This window comes from Salvelinus alpinus, chromosome 7, assembly GCF_045679555.1.
Source record: "Salvelinus alpinus chromosome 7, SLU_Salpinus.1, whole genome shotgun sequence".
NCBI classification, from domain to species: domain Eukaryota; kingdom Metazoa; phylum Chordata; class Actinopteri; order Salmoniformes; family Salmonidae; genus Salvelinus; species Salvelinus alpinus.
In genome coordinates this window covers 56,862,593-56,878,662 of record NC_092092.1, presented here as the reverse complement: position 1 = coordinate 56,878,662, position 16,070 = coordinate 56,862,593, and the positions used below count along the sequence as shown (strand labels likewise).

Genomic DNA, 16,070 nt, shown 5'->3' with positions numbered 1-16,070 from the left:
GCCTTTTCGCGAACACCAAACGTGTTTGCTTATTTTTTTCTTTAAGCAATGGCTTTTTTCTGGACACTCTTCCGTAAAGCCCAGCTCTGTGGAGTGGACGGCTTAAAGTGGTCCAATGGCCAGATACTCCAATCTCCGCTGTGGAGCTTTGCAGCTCCTTCAGGGTTATCTTTGGTCTCTTTGTTGCCTCTGATTAATTCCCTCCTTGCCTGGTCCGTGAGTTTTGGTGGGCACCCCTCTCTTGGCAGGTTTGTTGTGGTGCCATATTCTTTCCATTTTTTAATAATGGATTTAATGGTGCTCCGTGGGATCTTCAAAGTTTCAGATTTTTTTTTATAACCCAACCCTGATCTGTACTTCTCCACAACTTTGTCCCTGACCTGTTTGGAGAGCTCCATGGTTTTCATGGTGCTGCTTGCTTGGTGGTGCCCGTTGCTTAGTGGTGTTGCAGACTCTGGGGCCATTCAGAACAGGTGTATATATACTGAGATCATGTGACAGATCATGTGCTACTTAGATTGCACACAGGTGGGCTTTATTTAACTAATTGTGTGACTTCTGAAGGTAATTGGTTGCACCAGATCTTATTTAGGGGCTTCATAACAAAGTGGGTGAATAAATATGCATGCACCACTTTTCTGTATTTTATTTATTTTGGTTTTGTTTTAAACAGTTTTTTTTTTTTTTTTTTCACTTCACCAAATTGGACTATTTTCTGTATGTCCATTACATTAAATCTAAATAAAAATCCATTTAAATACCAGGTTGTAATGCAACAAAATATGAAAAACGCCAAGGGGGATGAATACTTTTGCAAGGCACTGTACATTGCCAAAGCAAGTGAAATAGATAATAAACAAAAGTGAAATAAACAATAAAAAATTTACAGTATGGGGTTTTAGGCTGGGTTTCTGTACAGCACTTTGAGATATCAGCTGATGTAAGAAGGGCTATGTAAATAAATTTGATTTGATACAGTAAACATTACACTTAGAAAAGTTCCAAAAGAATAAAGACATTTCAAATGTCATATTATGTCTGTATACAGTATTATAATGATGTGCAAATAGTTCAAGTACAAAAGGGAAAATAAATAAACATAAATATAGGTTGTATTTACAATGGTGTTTGTTCTTCACTGGTTGCCCTTTTCTTGTGGCAACAGGTCACAAATCTTGCTGCTGTGATTGCACACTCATATTTCACCCAATAGATATGGGAGTTTATCAAAATTAGATTTGTTTTCGAATTCTTTGTGGGTCTGTGTAATCTGAGGGAAATATGTGTCTCTAATATGGTCATACATTTGGCAGCTCAGTTTCCACCTCATTTTGTGGGCAGTGTGCAATAGCCTGTCTTCTCTTGAGAGCCAGGTCTGACATCGGCAGCCTTTCTTAATAGCAAGGCTATGCTCACTGAGTCTGTACATAGTCAAAGATTTCCTTAATTTTGCGTCAGTCACTGTGGTCAGGTATTCTGACACTGTGTACTCTCTGTTTAGGGCCAAATAGCATTCTAGTTTGCTCTGTTTTTTGGTAAATTCTTTCTGTCTCTCGACCTCTGAATGCTCAGCTATGAAAAGCCAACTGACATTTACTCCTGAAGTGCTGACCTGTTGCACCATCTAGAACCACTGTGATTATTATTTAACCCTGCTGGTCATCTATGAATGTTTGCATATTGCAAATGTTCATAAATACCATTTCACGTGAATTAAGAGTGAAAATACTACGTGCTAATAGTGTTAAATACATTTAATCAGTCATCAAACTGATCATGTATATGAATTAGAAACAGTAACATCCCTCCAGTCCTGAGGCGAGGTCGAGGCAGAGTCGGCTAACTGAGAGTTAAAGATGAGAGTCCTACCTGCCCTTCACAGAGACACACGTCTCCACAGGAGTATGACTGACAGAGCCGCTCGCTCCCACATGCTGCTCAATCCCATCTTTCAGGAGCTGAGTTTAACCCAGAGCTGAGTCCCCAGCCAAGCCACTGTCATTGTCCTAGCTGCCCTACTGAAAACCTCTACAGTGGATATATGGATAGAATTTTTGTGTGTGTCTGTGTGGTTTATGATTGTGTATTTTAAGTCATCTACTTGTCTCTGTGTCTGTTTAGTTGATTCGTTTTATCTGTTGTCATACACTGAGTGGACAAAACATTAGGAACACCTTTCTAATATTGAGTTGCACCCCACCCTTTTGCCCTCAGAACTGCCTCAATTCGTCGGGGCATGGACTCTACAAGGTGTCGAAAGCGTTCCACAGGGATGCTGGCCCATGTTGACTCCAGTGCTTCCCACAGTTGTGTCAAGTTGGCTGGATGTCCTTTGGGTGGTGGACCATTTTTTATACACACGGGATACTGTTGAGAGTGAAAAACCCAGCCGCGTTGCAGTTTGTGACACAAACGGTGCTCCTGGCACCTACTACCATACCCTGTTCAAAGGCACTTAAATCTTTTGTCTTGCCCAATCACCCTCTGAATGGCACACATACACAATCCATGTCTCAATTGTCTCAAGGCTTAAAAATCCTTCTTTAACCTGTCTCCTCGCCTGATCTACACTGATTAAAGTGGATTTAACAAGTGACATCAATAAGGGATCATAGCTTTCAGCTGGATTCACCTGGTCAGTCTATGTCATGGAAATATACTGGGGTGTCCCGCGTGGCTCAGTTACAGCGCCAGGGTTGTGGGTTCGATTCCCATTGGGGACCAGTACAAAAAAGTATGTCAAATGTATGCACTCACTACTGTAAGTCACTATGGATAAGAGCATCTGCTAAATGACTCAAATATAAATGAAGGAGCAGGTGTCCTTAATGTTTTGTACACTCAGTGTATATTCATGTTGCATGTCCACTCCACTGTCTGCACTTCCCTTATCAATCACAATGCCATCATGGAGGCCTTTATGTTGCTGGGTGCATGCCACTGTATTTGTGAGGTCTTGCTGTCGATAGACTGTGGGGGTAAAGTGAACAGACAGTATTGGGAGGAGGGGTAACTGGAGGCTGTCATCTCACACACACACACACACACACACGCACACGCACACACACAGCTCTGCAGCACAGGAATGTTTTGCCTGCTGCTGTCCTTATGTAAATATAAACACTGGGCCGTGGTCTTACCATAAATGTACTGGGAAATGAGAGGCTGATCCGGCACGGGGCAGCAAATGAGGAGCGGCAGACGCCGGACATTCCTGCAGCTGTCATGATTCATCTGCACTCTGGGAAAACCAGGCCATGCACCCAGGTCCACCACCCCCCTCCACCCCTCACACAGGCAGCCCACGCTGCCAGCACCAATCAAACACACTGATCTACTCAGACATTCCCTCATAATGTGCTGACTCATAGACACACACGTTACTGCAGGCTCCCTCACGATGCAACTTATACATGCATACCCACCCAGACAACACATAAATCAACACACATGGACCTGGTCTACAAAACGCATCCATGGATCTGCTCTGTTTTCCAGGGGCTCTGCAGTATGTCACGTCTGCTTCAAACCTAAACAGAGGGACGTTGTCATGGATGACATCATGCCAACAGACTTCCAGTCCAGTCAGAGTAGATCAACATCCAGATCAATCCAGATTCCCTGCTCTCAGATAGGAGCGAGACCTCCCTGCAGCCCAGGGAGATTTCCATAGGGTTATATTCTCAGGGTTTGTTGAAGTTTGAGAATTCTTGTGTAAAGCGGAGGCACAGGAGGTTGGTGGCACCTTAATTGGGGAGGGCGGGCTCGTGGTAATGAATGGAGCGGAATAAGTGGAATGGTATCAAATACATCAAACCCAGCCATTATTATGAGCCGTCCTCCCCTCATCAGCCTCCACTGGTGTGAGGGTGAGTCAGAGAGAGAGGGCCGGTATCGTCGGCCCTGTGCCCATCCGCGCCGCAATGCGTCGCCCTCAGTGTTGCTACAGACAGTCACCTCACAGACCCATTCCCCTCTCCATATGACACTACTAGCTCACTGGAATCATACACAGAGATCTTAATATACAGTTGTGGCCAAAAGTTTTGAGAATGACACAAATATTAATTTTCACAAAGTCTGCTGCCTCAGTTTGTATGATGGCAATTTGCATATACTCCAGAATGTTATGAAGAGTGATCAGATGAATTGCAATTAATTGCAAAGTCCCTCTTTGCCATGCAAATGAACTGAATCCCCCCAAAACATTTCCACTGCATTTCAGCCCTGCCACAAAAGGACCAGCTGACATCATGTCAGTGATTCTCTCGTTAACACAGGTGTGAGTGTTGACGAGGACAAGGCTGGAGATCACTCTGTCATGCTGATTGAGTTCGAATAACAGACTGGAAGCTTCAAAAGGAGGGTGGTTCTTGGAATCATTGTTCTTCCTCTGTCTACCATGGTTACCTGCAAGGAAGCACGTGCCGTCATCATTGCTTTTCACAAAAAGGGCTTCACAGGCAAGGATATTGCTGCCTGTAAGATTCCACCTAAATCAACCATTTATCGGATCATCAAGAACTTCAAGGAGAGCAGTTCAATTGTTGTGAAGAAGGATTCAGGGAGCCCAAGAAAGTCCAGCAAGCGCCAGGACCGTCTCCTAAAGTTGATTCAGCTGCGGGATCACGGCACCACCAGTACAGAGCTTGCTCAGGAATGGCAGCAGGCAGGTGTGAGTGCATCTGCACGCACAGTGAGGCGAAGACTTTTGGAGGATGGCCTGGTGTCAAGAAGGGCAGCAAAGAAGCAACTTCTCTCCAGAAAAAAACATCAGGGACAGACTGATATTCTGCAAAAGGTACAGGGATTGGACTGCAGAGGACTGGGGTAAAGTCATTTTCTCTGATGAATCCCCTTTCCGATTGTTTGGGGCATCCGGAAAAAAGCTTGTCCGGAGAAGACAAGGTGAGCGCTACCATCAGTCCTGTGTCATGCCAACAGTAAAGCATCCTGAGACCATTCATGTGTGGGGTTGCTTCTCAGCCAAGGGAGTGGGCTCACTCACAATTTTGCCTAAGATCACAGCCATCAATAAAGAATGGCACCAACACATCCTCCGAGAGCAACTTCTCCCAACCATCCAGGAACAGTTTGGTGACGAACAATGCCTTTTCCAGCATGATGGAGCACCTTGCCATAAGGCAAAAGTGATAACTAAGTGGCTCGGGGAACAAAACATCGATATTTTGGGTCCATGGCCAGGATACTCCCCAGACCTTAATCCCATTGAGAACTTGTGGTCAATCCTCAAGAGGCGGATGGACAAACTAAAACCCACAAATTCTGACAAACTCCAAGCATTGATTATGCAAGAATGGGCTGACTTCAGTCAGGATGTGGCCCAGAAGTTAATTGGTAGCATGCCAGGGCGGATTGCAGAGGTCTTGAAAAAGAAGGGTCAACACTGCAAATTTTGACTCTTTGCATCAACTTCATGTAATTGTCAATTAAAGCCTTTGACACTTATGAAATGCTTGTAATTATAATTCAGTATTCCATAGTAACATCTGACAAAAATATCTAAAGACACTGAGGCAGCAGACTTTGTGAAAATTAATATTTGTGTCATTCTCAAAACTTTTGGCCACGACTGTATCACTTTAGTTTCTATAGCAGGGCTCCAACCCTGTTCCTGGAGAGCTACCCTCCTGTAGGTTTTCACTACAACCCCAGTAGTAACTAACCTGATTCAGTTTGCCAAAAAGCTAATTATTAGAATCAGGTGTGCTAGATTAGGGTTGGAGTGAAAACCTACAGGATGGTAGCACTCCAGGAACAGGGTTGGAGCCCTGCTATAGGCTATGTGAGCTTTATTAATCCAGGTGAATTAATCCTCGTTGAGATACAATATATTTTTTAAATGAGAACTCGTGAACAGCTCATGTGTGTGTGTGTTTGTCTCAGCTGACCAATAATGCCACCTGAACTGTGTAACTGGGCACTATCAGAGTAAAGAATGCTATGGGCCAGGACTGTTTTCCCAGAGACTAGCTACAGTAAACACAACACGAATCCACAGAGCCTGCAGCAGGTGAGCTAATCAGTAACTTGACATTGTTCTTCACTCGGGATTCTGATCAACCTTTGACCCGATAAGCTTTTAGAGAGGATCACAGGGATTTATACACATTAGCAGCAGGGTCTTCAATGGCCACTGGAAACCATTCATAGCACAGATAGGAGTGAGTCTGGCCAGAGGCAGCTGGAAGATTAGAAAAAAGTCATCATTGTTCCTTGTATATTAAAAAAATAAAAATAAAAATTGTTCAGTTGAACTCCAGAGTGAGTGTAAACTGTTAATCATTCATTGCGTCTGGTTTATTCTTAGCTGCTCTGAGAGGCTTGAAATATATTTAACCGTCTGTTGCCTAAGCAGTGAGGACTTTCTTTTCCATGTCAAATTAGAACAGTGGTATTCAAATTCAGGGACGCGGCCCCACTACTGCATGTTTTATTTTATTTTGGAACAAGAAATTAAGAGTACAGATTATTGTATAGGACAATATAAACTTTTTTGAGAAAGATCATTTGAAAGATACAACGTTATTGAGTAAATGTCTTTTTTGTTTGTTTTTTCATTTTGATAAGAGATGAAAATGCTATTAATTGAGATGTATTTGTTGTCGTTAACAATCTAAATGTACAGATTTAAGGTTGTGTCATTAGATTTCTGGTGGGGTCGCAAGAAATTCCTTCGGGAAAAATGGGGTACCCAGAAATTCTGGCGGAAAAAAGGGGGTCCCCGCTGAAGAAGTTTGAACACCACTGAATTCGAATGAAATAGAAAGAGAGAGTGGGAGGAAGTAGTGGTACAATCCACTGGAGAATGTGAAGGGGAGAACTAAAAGAGGGACGAGAGAGCAGTCTTTCTTACATCTGTTTAGGCCAGCCCTGCATGCAACGGGCTTGTGATCCTGCCAGAGAGAAAGAGAGGGAGCTAATGTTTTCCACTGAGACTTGGTCTCTCTGTGTTCATGGAAAATGGCGGTCCACAGTGTCCACTATTAATCAGCCAAGCAGAGCCAATTACTGGGCTGAGGAGAGGGAGACTGCCAGAGCAGAGCAGCAGAGCAGCACAGCACTGGGGAGGCACGACCTGCTGAACCCCACATCTCCATTCAGAGCATTAGGACTGAGCTGCCTCAGCCTCACAGCCTCAGCCAAAACATTGAGGGAAGAGGATGGTTGAGGCAGTGATATATATAGAGAGTGAGTGAGGCAAAGAGAGAGAGACAACGAAAGAGAAGTAGAGAGAGACGGGGTGAACGGGAGAGAGAGGCCCATAGACAGGCATAGAGAGTAAAGGTTTTACAGCACCATAACTGTTTACATTCCTGCCGTGGATGACAAGACGAGGGGGGAGGAGGTCATATGATAGGGAGGGAGTGCTTGATCCCTGTGTTCATAACCTTTGGAATTCACTGCCTAAGCCTCTGTTATCAGGATTACATACACACGTGTGCTGGCACACAAAACAAACTCACACCTTTACTTAGAGAGCACCAACACTCAAATAACTTAAGCAAAGCTCCTTGTCACTTTGGTTATTCACATTTTCTCCTCAGTTGTATCCTGCTGTTTTACTGAAAGACAACTATGTTATTTCCGGGTCCTGACTGTCATCAATTCCTTGAGGATGTGATGTCAGGGATTTGTAAATTAAGTTCATGACTTCCTCAGCTTGTTTATTCTATCACAAATTAGCAGGGAGCTGCTGGGAGACTGTCTGCCTAATCTCAAGAGCGCTGGGCTGATGGACAGGAATGCTGGTGTGCTGTTGCTGCGTCTGGGTGGGCTGGCCCAGGACACCACCGTCAGATAAGCGATGAGGTCCTCCCGACAACATCCCACTCCCGTCACCTTTTGCTGTGACACACAGCCCTCTGAGCCACTCAAGGGAAGCCTGGGCGACGTGAGGAGGAAGCTTGGCACGGGGGAACCTACCCTGGATGTTTCCTGTAGGATGTGGTTCTGTTCTTTAGAGATGTCTCTGGTCTGCTCTGTGTGGGCGGGTGAGGGTTAAGTCTTGTCCTGTTGCTGATGATGTGATGTAGAGTTTGACAGGCCAAAGTGGAGCTGTTTCCCATCACACAACAGCCTGCGATTCCGTCGGTACACAGCGAGACTCAACCAGAGCTCCTCTCACCAGCAAGGGAGAGATAGAGAGCGGTGTTAGAGGGATAGCTAACTTCTCCCTGGAGTTAAAGTAATAATGCCTGGGGTTTGAGTAATAATGTGCCACAGTCAGTAGCCGCCATGTTCACGGTGAACATCTCCTCCTCCATGTCGTTTGTGAGAGCTCGCCCCGAGCGGCTGAGGAAGCGACTGTCAATCAGGAGCAAACATAGGAACCTCAGGTAACCATGGTGATGCGGGTGTCTGAGTTGGAATGGGAGGGTCTTTTCAGAATGAGCACATAGAGCTCCCCTGGATGATCAAATACTTCCTGGTCCACTTTGGGGGGGGGTACAACGGTCCTCTTGTTTTGCTGCTTGCTGCTATTTTATGAGGTCTTTTAAAGATAATTTATCATGTGTTATACTCATGTCTGTTACCCAATTGTGTATGTAAGTGTTATGTCGTTTTCACAAAAAGGTATTCATCCTTTAGAAAGATATATAGAAAAGAGCCGCTGCTAAGCAAAGTTGTGGATGGATGACCGAAAGAGGAGTGTGTGTGTGTGGTCAGTATGGGCTTAATGAATCTCTGACTCACCCTCCCATGTGGGAACAAACCTAATGCAGTCATTTGAAAAAGACTGCCTTATTCAGACCCAGACCTATTGCACTGCTACTATTGTTCATCAGGCTTTCACTGCCAAATAGGCTTTAGTCATACAGTATGCTCTAGGTTGAGGCCATGGGCATGAACTTAAATGAAGGGACTCTCAATAGAGGAAATGCATTATATTTGGAGGGTATTGTAACCAGGGGTTGTAACCGGTTCAGGGAACAGAACTAAAAACCGAAAAATAACCGCATTTTTAACCGCATAACCGCACCTTTACTTATCTGACCAATCAAACATGCAAACAACTACTGTAGCTTACACGTTCCATAGCAAGCTTCTCTATCTGTACTAATGGGTCAAGTAAATGAATGAGCTATTTTGTAAAAATGTAGATTTCACAGGTTAAAAAAGAATGCAAAGGAACCATTACTTTTTTGGGGGTTCGAACCAGTTCAGAACTTTATTTTCTGGTTGGAACACTGGAATGGAAAATAAAAAATAAGGGTTTCTGTTCGGAACGGAACAATTAGAAAATCATTTTGGTTCCAACCCTCTTGTAACAATCCAGAATGTGCTGATATGGGTTTTAGATCAATGTGAGGTATTTATGTAAGTACCATTCAATCATTTCTCTTCAGTCTAAGTACCTTTTATTAATGTTAATCAACCTTTGTGAAACCATTTAAAACTTACCACCATGCCTCTTCACATGTTTTACTGGAACAATCAGGGTTGTTTTCAGTCAGGCCCTAAGACTAATGCTAGGAAAGTATATACTGTATGCATGCAGTCTTGGCCTCCATTGATGTAAAAAGAGTCTCTTCAGCAACTTAGAGCAAAGCCATTAGGGATTGAGTAGGAATTGTTCTTGTGGACCGCAGGCTGAGTACTGGGAGTGAAGACCACTAATGGGAACCATGCGGAGGGCTCTGCTGAGAGGGGTGACTGTGTGTGTGTCTGTGTAAGCTTCCAGAGCCTCTGCAAAGTGTGTCTTTGCCTTATATCTGAGGCATGTTCTCAGAAGGTTTTTGATGGTCCCTAGCAGTGGTTTGGCCTCTTCAAGATCCTCAGTACGACACAGTCTGGAATTCAGCCTGCCTGATGATGACTCACAGCGGCTAAAGCTAAAACAGAGCTGCAGCAGGAGCAGTCAAGCGTGGGGCTGCTCATTGTGTGTGTGTGAGCACATGAGCGTGAGACGGAACAGTGCCCGAGGGGGCAAATTGTTCATGAAAGACAGCATGTCTTGGTGGGCCCAGTTGTCCCTTGAAACTCAAAGCATTGTTCGAGGTGAAGTCTGATCATAATCACCACATGTTCTTCTTACATGCCTATTGCCAGTGTAGTTCAACCCGTGAGAGTGCCGTCTAAGTATTTCATTTCCTTTTTCACATTTTTTGGTTCCGTTTGTGGAATGATGTTTATTACTCATTTATATGCTGGGATTTTTTCTTTCCTGCAAAGGTATATGAAAGTATTTACTTTGAAACATGCATAGAAAGCGCTTCTCTTCATGCTCTGCAGCAGCATAGTCGAAGGATTGTATATTTACTTCAAAATAAGAGATGTATGTGTCACCTTTTCCAGAATACAAGTTGGCGCCATGTATAAACAGATGTTGGTGTGGGTTGTTTCCTAAACTACCTCCGTCTCCCCCTCTATCTTTCTCTCTTCCTTCCCTCTTTCTCACTCCTCCCCCTCTTTCTCTCTTCTCATTCTCTCCCTCACTTTCCACTACTAAAACCTACTACCACTAAAACCTCTGTTAGCTACCTGGGATGCATCCTTAATGGAAGCTTGGGGGGTGTGACCATGGCCACTAAAGTGCTAGGGAAGGTTAATGCCAGGACCAAGTTTCTGGCTAAAATGTCCAAGCTTCTTGATAAGGACTCCATGAGAGTGCTAGCCACTGCCCTTATTCAATACCATTTAGACATTGCTAGTACTTCCTGGTTTGGAGGCTTATCTAAGCTTCTGAAGGGGAAGCTCCAGATAGCCCAGAATAAACTGATCAGGGTAGTATTGAAGGTGAGTCCATGTACTCACATAGGCAGAGGCTGCTTTCAGGAATCAACTGGCTGCCTGTTCAGGCTAGGGTGTCCCAGATTAGACTGGGTCTGGATTAATCACGGTGTCCCAGATTAGACTGGGTCTGGTTTAATGAGGGTTTCCCAGATTAGACTGGGTCTGGTTTAATGAAGGTGTCCCAGATTAGACTGGGTTTGGTTTAATTAGGGTGTCCCAGATTAGACAGGGTCTGGTTTACAGGAGGATTTATGGTTCTGCACCCAGATATCTGAATGACTACTTTCCCCATGTTAGGGATGCACACAATCACAGCACCAGATCAGGTGTTGCTAATGTGTGCTCATACAGGTTCAGGAGTAATGCTGGGAAAGGTACTTTCTTGTATATTGGAGCCTCCGAGTGAAATGAGTTGCCGCTGCCCATAAAAATAACGTCCTCTCTGGGCAGCTTTAAAAAATAAAGTAAAAAACAGTTTTGTCTTCTGTGCCCATATGAATGTATCCTACAATGTAACTGCAATGATGAGATAGATGTTCTTCTTTGTTTTCATGTTTTATTATCTCGCTGTCATACTGTGTTCAACCGTGTCCGATCTTGCCTAGCCATGTTGTCTCAAGAGGACCACAATGTAAATAAGTCCCAGACTGTGTGTTATCCTCCATGATGTGCATCAAGTTGTGTTCTTTTTTTCTTATTTTTACGGTCGAATTAATAAACTAAACACTTCTCTCCCTCTTTCTGTCTGTCTCTGCCTCTCTCCTGTTCTCCCAGTCCCGCCCCGCGCCCTGACGCTGTTGCTCTGTTTGGCAGGGAGCCGCGGAAGGTGCTGCTGCACAAGGGCTCCACGGGGCTGGGCTTCAACATCGTGGGCGGCGAGGATGGAGAGGGCATTTTTGTCTCCTTCATCCTGGCTGGAGGACCAGCAGACCTGAGCGGAGAGCTCAGAAGGGGAGACCGCATCCTCTCGGTCAGTGGCTTACCGGTCCTGGCAACTAACTAACCAGCCAGCCAACCTGTGGCAGGGTTTACACATTGCTTTAAAATGTATAGCAAGTTGCATAGCGTATACAGTATTAGTGCATTTAAGGTGTTTTAGCACTAAAGATTTACCATCGAAGACGTGCCTTTACCAACAGACAATAACAATGGAGAGAGGAGTAGACCCAAAGTGGTAACAGGATAAATACACTGCTCAAAAAAATAAAGGGAACACTTAAACAACACAATGTAACTCCAAGTCAATCACACTTCTGTGAAATCAAACTGTCCACTTAGGAAGCAACACTGATTGAGAATAAATTTCACATGCTGTTGTGCAAATGGAATAGACAAAAGGTGGAAATTATAGGCAATTAGCAAGACACCCCCAAAAAAGGAGTGATTCTGCAGGTGGTGACCACAGACAACTTCTCAGTTCCTATGCTTCCTGGCTGATGTTTTGGTCACTTTTGAATGCTGGCGGTGCTCTCACTCTAGTGGTAGCATGAGACGGAGTCTACAACCCACACAAGTGGCTCAGGTAGTGCAGTTCATCCAGGATGGCACATCAATGCGAGCTGTGGCAAAAAGGTTTGCTGTGTCTGTCAGCATAGTGTCCAGAGCATGGAGGCGCTACCAGGAGACAGGCCAGTACATCAGGAGACGTGGAGGAGGCCGTAGGAGGGCAACAACCCAGCAGCAGGACCGCTACCTCCGCCTTTGTGCAAGGAGGTGCACTGCCAGAGCCCTGCAAAATGACCTCCAGCAGGCCACAAATGTGCATGTGTCTGCTCAAACGGTCAGAAACAGACTCCATGAGGGTGGTATGAGGGCCCGACGTCCACAGGTGGGGGTTGTGCTTACAGCCCAGCACCGTGCAGGACGTTTGGCATTTGCCAGAGAACACCAAGATTGGCAAATTCGCCACCGGCGCCCTGTGCTCTTCACAGATGAAAGCAGGTTCACACTGAGCACATGAGCACATGTGACAGACGTGACAGAGTCTGGAGACGCCGTGGAGAACGTTCTGCTGCCTGCAACATCCTCCAGCATGTCCGGTTTTGCGGTGGGTCAGTCATGGTGTGGGGTGGCATTTCTTTGTTGGGCCGCACAGCCCTCCATGTGCTCGCCAGAGGTAGCCTGACTGCCATTAGGTACCGAGATGAGATCCTCAGACCCCTTGTGAGACCATATGCTGACACATGCACATTTGTGGCCTGCTGGAGGTCATTTTGCAGGGCTCTGGCAGTGCACCTCCTTGCACAAAGGCGGAGGTAGCGGTCCTGCTGCTGGGTTGTTGCCCTCCTACGGCCTCCTCCATGTCTCCTGATGTACTGGCCTGTCTCCTGGTAGCGCCTCCATGCTCTGGACACTACGCTGACAGACACAGCAAACCTTCTTGCCACAGCTCGCATTGATGTGCCATCCTGGATGAACTGCACTACCTGAGCCACTTGTGTGGGTTGTAGACTCCGTCTCATGCTACCACTAGAGTGAGAGCACCGCCAGCATTCAAAAGTGACCAAAACATCAGCCAGGAAGCATAGGAACTGAGAAGTTGTCTGTGGTCACCACCTGCAGAATCACTCCTTTTTTGGGGGTGTCTTGCTAATTGCCTATAATTTCCACCTTTTGTCTATTCCATTTGCACAACAGCATGTGAAATTTATTCTCAATCAGTGTTGCTTCCTAAGTGGACAGTTTGATTTCATAGAAGTGTGATTGACTTGGAGTTACATTGTGTTGTTTAAGTGTTCCCTTTATTTTTTTGAGCAGTGTATAATAAGTTGGGCAGCATGGAATCAAAGTAAACCAAAGAGACCATTGGACCATCTTCCAGTCAAGGTCACAGCTCTCATTTAAACCAATAATCTCTTATAGCTAATGCAAGGTCCCCCATGATGACAAATAAGTACCTTTCTGGAGGGCACATCTGCTCAATGGTCCTCGTGGGATTATGAATCAGCCATTTTCTCTAGTCACAAAACTGTTCATCATGCCAAGGTCATACCTCCACTGATTGAAAACTAATCATCCAGCTGGTGATCCAGGAGAGGATAAACAGGATGAGGCTCTCCTACACATCCTTATGTCAGAGCCAGGTAGTCTTATTCCTTTGTTGGCTCAATAGCTCTGTGCTGGTTGGTCCATTGGCCTGTCAATAAGGCTCCATGGTTGAGGTTCTGCCCTCTGCTATGTGTCTCAGGTGAATGGGGTGAACCTGCGGAACGCCACCCACGAGCAGGCAGCTGCAGCGCTGAAGAGGGCCGGCCAGACGGTCACCATCATCGCCCAGTACCGACCAGAAGGTAGGAGTTTCTCTGCTCTCTCTCAACCCAAACCTACCTACACCACATACTTTACATTTTAGTTGCTGTCATCCAAAGCAACTAAAGGTCTGTTTATGTGCAGTAAGGGGGCTGCTGAGCAACCGCACAAACAGCTCATTCTTTATCTTGATCTTTATGTTGTGGACAGATGTGCTGAATAATCATCTCAGTCTTACAGAGGACTGCACTAGATGAGGGGCATACAGGTGATCTAGTTAAGCAAACCAGCCTCTACAGTATTTGTATTTCTTACTTTGAAGTGTAGACCTACTAATGTAAATATTTACAATAAAGCAAAACCAATCTTTCAGAACCATGTGACATGTTAATGTCCCAAATGTTTAAACTACTGCAGTGGTGTAGGCTAGGCTACATGCAGCCCTTGAAAAAGAAAAGGAGAGCCTCTAGGAGCTCAGATGAAATACTTTTAGAACCAACGTTTGGACAGCCAAGCTGTCTTCATCTGGGTACATACAAGCCCTTACCTGGTCTGTCTTAGTTATCTTGAAGAGAGTCTGGTTCGCAAATGAGGACAGTAGGCTACAGAGCGTCTTGTGATTGGCTGACTGTGCCGGGATTCATGTTCAGGGGCTCCGCTTACATTAATACATTCGCTGTACAGCCAGGCTGAAGTGTAGAGCCAACTGCAAGGCGGGCAACCGAAGGACTGGCTGTTGTCCTTCTTTCCACTGTTTCGAGTCCAATCCTCCGTGTACAGTGTTTCCGTCTCTGCGGTCACTGTACTAGGGAAGGAAAACGGAAACAAAACAAACTGGAGTGAGGGCAGGCAGAGGGGCGCGAACATAATTACAGAGCGTGCGCGAGGATATACTAGGGAGAAGAAAGGAAAGGTGGAGGAACTTTTGAACTTCTTCAGCTACACACAAATGTGCATGGGGGATGGGCATGAATTCACAGTCGGCTGGATGTTAGGATCAGATACCACGGGCTGCGAAGTAACACAGCATTGCACTGAACAGAGGTGAGGAAATAAACAGGAGCAATTGTTGTCCCGCGCGCTCCCATTTACAGGAAAGAGGGTGGAGAGAATACAGTGGAATCAGGAACATTTACTGTAACATTTGTGTAGTCACTCAAGCTTTTGGGGTCGGTTAACGACAGTAACTTGCCGTTATAGGGGTTTCTGTTGTTGCACAACCAAGTTACGGGGCAAACAAAGTATTATCTTGCCACCAAGCTAACGTTAAACCTGCGCCGTGGATTAGCTCCTGTTTGCGCCGTTTGGTAAACTCTTAGTTTAACCAAATGCTAGGATCCGTTTGGAATTATCTATAAACTAGATTGTATTTGTAGCTAACTAGCTATAGTAGTTATGTGCCCATAGCTCGCCAGTTTCCACCAAATGCAGTTAGGTAAATTAGCTAACTACGGTAACGTTAGTTAGTCAAATGATTTGAGGACGTTATCTAGCTAGCTAAAGTTAGCGTGTTAACGTTAGCATTCAACCTTTAATATAATGTCAGAGGTTATCTAAAGGTTTAGTAGCTAGGTCACGTTAGTTATAAATGTTGCATCATAGTGAACGACTTAGTAAATTACTCTCAACTAGATTGTTAGCAATCTAACGTTACTCTTGTCAGTGTTCTTATTGATTTAGCGATAAGAAATGCCTCATTAGATAACAAACAGGTGGACACAGGTGTGGTCAGAGTGGAGGGTTTTGAGTAGATGGGGTGCAGCTAATGTCAGAAGTGCTTCTCGTAGCCGGTAAGGATAATTAGTTTAGCGTTAATTAAAACGCAAAAATTATCCGGCCGCGACTGTAACATGCAACTTTTGACCTCACTTTGACATTAGCTGCATCCTTATAGCCCTGACCAGAATGGAGCAGGTCCTGTCATTTCAGGAAGTGACCTCATCAGGAAACAAACCTTTTCAAACACCTGATTGATATGTCAGGGTGAGGCTTGACCATTTGCCAAAGCAGCAGCTATTCTTCCTGGGGTCCAGCAAAATAAAGGCAGTTTATACAATGTCATA

General features: G+C 45.0%; 1 protein-coding gene across 6 annotated transcripts in view; it reads left to right on the top strand.

Moving 5' to 3' along the window:
* The window catches only part of LOC139581278 (disks large homolog 3-like), a 97,312-nt gene that overhangs the window by 61,640 nt on the left and 19,602 nt on the right, over positions 1–16,070 (top strand). For 3 of the 6 annotated variants that reach the window (XM_071410858.1, XM_071410855.1, XM_071410856.1), the window contains exons 9-10: positions 11,533–11,728; positions 13,946–14,048. In XM_071410858.1, the coding sequence (XP_071266959.1) occupies positions 11,533–11,728; positions 13,946–14,048 (299 nt within the window). Of the gene's footprint in view, positions 1–11,532; positions 11,729–13,945; positions 14,049–14,596; positions 15,052–16,070 lie in introns of those variants that run through there. The other 3 variants (XM_071410859.1, XM_071410857.1, XM_071410860.1) reach the window with 2 other exon arrangements.